Here is a 2,500-nt window from a genome sequence, read left to right on the forward strand (position 1 = left end):
AGCGGGCGCAATTGTAACATGGTCGTTTTGCTGCAAAGAATTCCCTCCGTTTCGCGATTGTGTTGAATGTTGGGCACGAATCTCCCCAGTGGTTTTGGTTACAGAACAGGCAGTGGGGGTCTTTCTGGCTAAAGTAATGGCGTTCCTTTCCTTTTGTATCCGTTTGATCTTTATAATTGTCTTCGGCCTTGTTGCGCTTGAGCCATTTTTGGATAGAATCGATCAACCTTTCCATGCTCCAATCTTCCCACCTTTCGTCCGTCCTCACTAGATCGGGTTTCACTTGGGAGAGTTTGTTTAAGGTTGACAGGACGAACCCCTTGAGCATCTCTCCCTCCCCCAAAGTTTGTAACGCGTCAAAATTCTTGCTCAACTTCTCATAAAATTCGCGCACCCTTTCGTAATTTGATCTTCTGGTCATTGGCAAGTTAATTATCTCCCCCATATGTGCAGCGACAACAGTTTTACTCTGTCCAAACTCAGTTTTCAATCTGTCCCATGCGGTTTTGTACCCCAGCGCACCCGGCTTTAAATTAGCTAATCTACTTCTCACCTTAGGGGCCACCAGCTCCAAAAGATATCCGTATTTCTCCTCGTCGGATAATGGCTTGTCGTGTATTTGTGATGTAAACATGTTCTGAAACCTGATCCAGTCAACTGGAGTGTCATTGAAAGGGGTTATCTTAAGCTCTGGTAGTTTCGCACGGGCGGCTTTCGCGGCTTTTTCCATTTCGATTTTCTTTTCCGCCATTGCTAATTCTGCTCTCATCTTTTCTTCCCAAAGTTCCTTCTCTTGTTCTTGGATTTCGCGTCTAAATTGCTCTTCCTGCTCGAATTTGTCTCTGAGTTTCTCCTCCTCGGCCTTTTGACTTTTACTTCGCTCTCTCTCCTCCAAAGCCTTGCTCAGCTTGGTTTTCCTTTCCCGAAGCGGCGCGTATGTAGCCTTCAGGTCCTTTTTCCACTGTCTCACGGCTCTCCGCGTCGATATTCCACGGTCGATTTTTAGTTCTTGAAGTGTTGACACAAGGTCGTTTAGGCGGTCTTGAATTTCATCTGTTTGCTTGCACGTAAGCGCGATTTCGCTGTAATCGCAGTCTTTTAACAGCTCATCACCTTCCTCTAAGTAGAACTTAAGTTTGTCAATCTCTTTCTTGATTTTCTTCTCGAGATCTTTTTCATGTCCTGAAATGTCCGTCTCCTCTTGGTCGGATTTCTCTTTGTCTGAGTCTCCCATGTTTGCATTAGGCCTGGAGTTGAAGACTTCACTCCTTTTCTCCCAGTGTATCCTGGTCCCGGCACCACTTATGTCCCGAAGTTGTACGGCACACAAAAGCACTCACGATGTACAGACAATTCCCGGGTTTAATAACGAAAATGAAACAAAAATTACAAAATAACTGGTCTCACGATCCTGGTGTTGTTTGCGTTCCTTCCTATTTCACAATACTTCTCTGTCTCCTATTTCACTTGTCAATCATCTGAATACTAAATGTGACATCCGGTTGTAACGCTAGGCAGTCACGATAGTTCCGGTCATCACCTATTACACCCAAAATTACACAAATGTGTAAAATTTCACTGAAAAGTTACACAAATGTGTACACATTTGTGAAAAAAATGTGTAACTTTTGATGGGTTAAAAATCACGGGAAAATCCCTTTAGTTTTCAATAATGTCATTATATATATATTTAAACATATTGGATTGCAGTATTGGGGATTTATTATTTGTTTCTTTGTTTGAATTTATTTTGTGGTTGAATTCATTGTTTTACACATTGCTTTTAAAAATATTTTTGTAAAATTACTTTGTTGCAGTATTACTTTAATAATATAAGGGCTTTAATTCTTTAATTTTTATTATTATTATTCAATATATTATTCAATAAAACAGGAACCAAAATTTAAAGCTACGCCTTAAATTTCCCCACCAAGCTCCTGTTTTTCTGCTCACCATCCCCTGCTCAAAAATGTATCTGCAATGCATTTTTTGCACTGCCGCTCGCGACGAAAAAAGTTATTGGTATTCAATATTAGTAAAACTTTTAATAATATAAGGGCTTTAACTTTTTAAATTTTCTATTTCTATATAAACAATAGCCTTCATTTGGCGCGAAAATATGCTTGGATATTTGTCCACGGACATTATCTGTTCCGAGAAGCGAAAAGTATTCCGAGAGCGAAGCTCGAGGAAAACTGTGAACAAGAGCCAAAACAAGCGGTATCTGCCAGTCCGTCATATGTCAACACGTCAAAGTTTGTCAATTGGCTTCCAAAACCGCCTCATTCAATATTCATTTCCAGAATTTCGAACAGACTTCACTTCAGTTAGAAGAATTTGTTTGGGGAAAAGATGCAATATTTCAGTGAAAGGAAAACATACTTTTTTAATTTTGTAGATAAAAGTGGCGGATACGATTTACAAACAGCTTACCGTCAAAAACGTTAACAGCGTATGAAGTGGAATTTTTGGTGTTTTCTGGTACCGCTGTATCGACAAG

General features: G+C 40.0%; 1 protein-coding gene across 1 annotated transcript in view; it reads right to left on the reverse strand.

The window, feature by feature from the left end:
* Positions 1 to 1,463: 1,463 nt before the first annotated feature.
* The window catches only part of LOC138035801 (uncharacterized), a 3,609-nt gene continuing 2,572 nt past the window's right edge, over positions 1,464 to 2,500 (reverse strand). Inside the window, exons 2-3 of the mRNA XM_068882271.1 lie at positions 2,434 to 2,500; positions 1,464 to 1,540 (exon numbers count right to left, since the gene is read on the reverse strand). The exon at positions 2,434 to 2,500 is cut by the window's right edge and continues 17 nt beyond it. Coding sequence (XP_068738372.1) covers positions 1,464 to 1,540; positions 2,434 to 2,500 — 144 coding nt within the window. The remainder of the gene's footprint in view (positions 1,541 to 2,433) is intronic.

Source organism: Montipora capricornis, chromosome 2, assembly GCF_036669925.1.
Source record: "Montipora capricornis isolate CH-2021 chromosome 2, ASM3666992v2, whole genome shotgun sequence".
NCBI lineage: Eukaryota > Metazoa > Cnidaria > Anthozoa > Scleractinia > Acroporidae > Montipora > Montipora capricornis.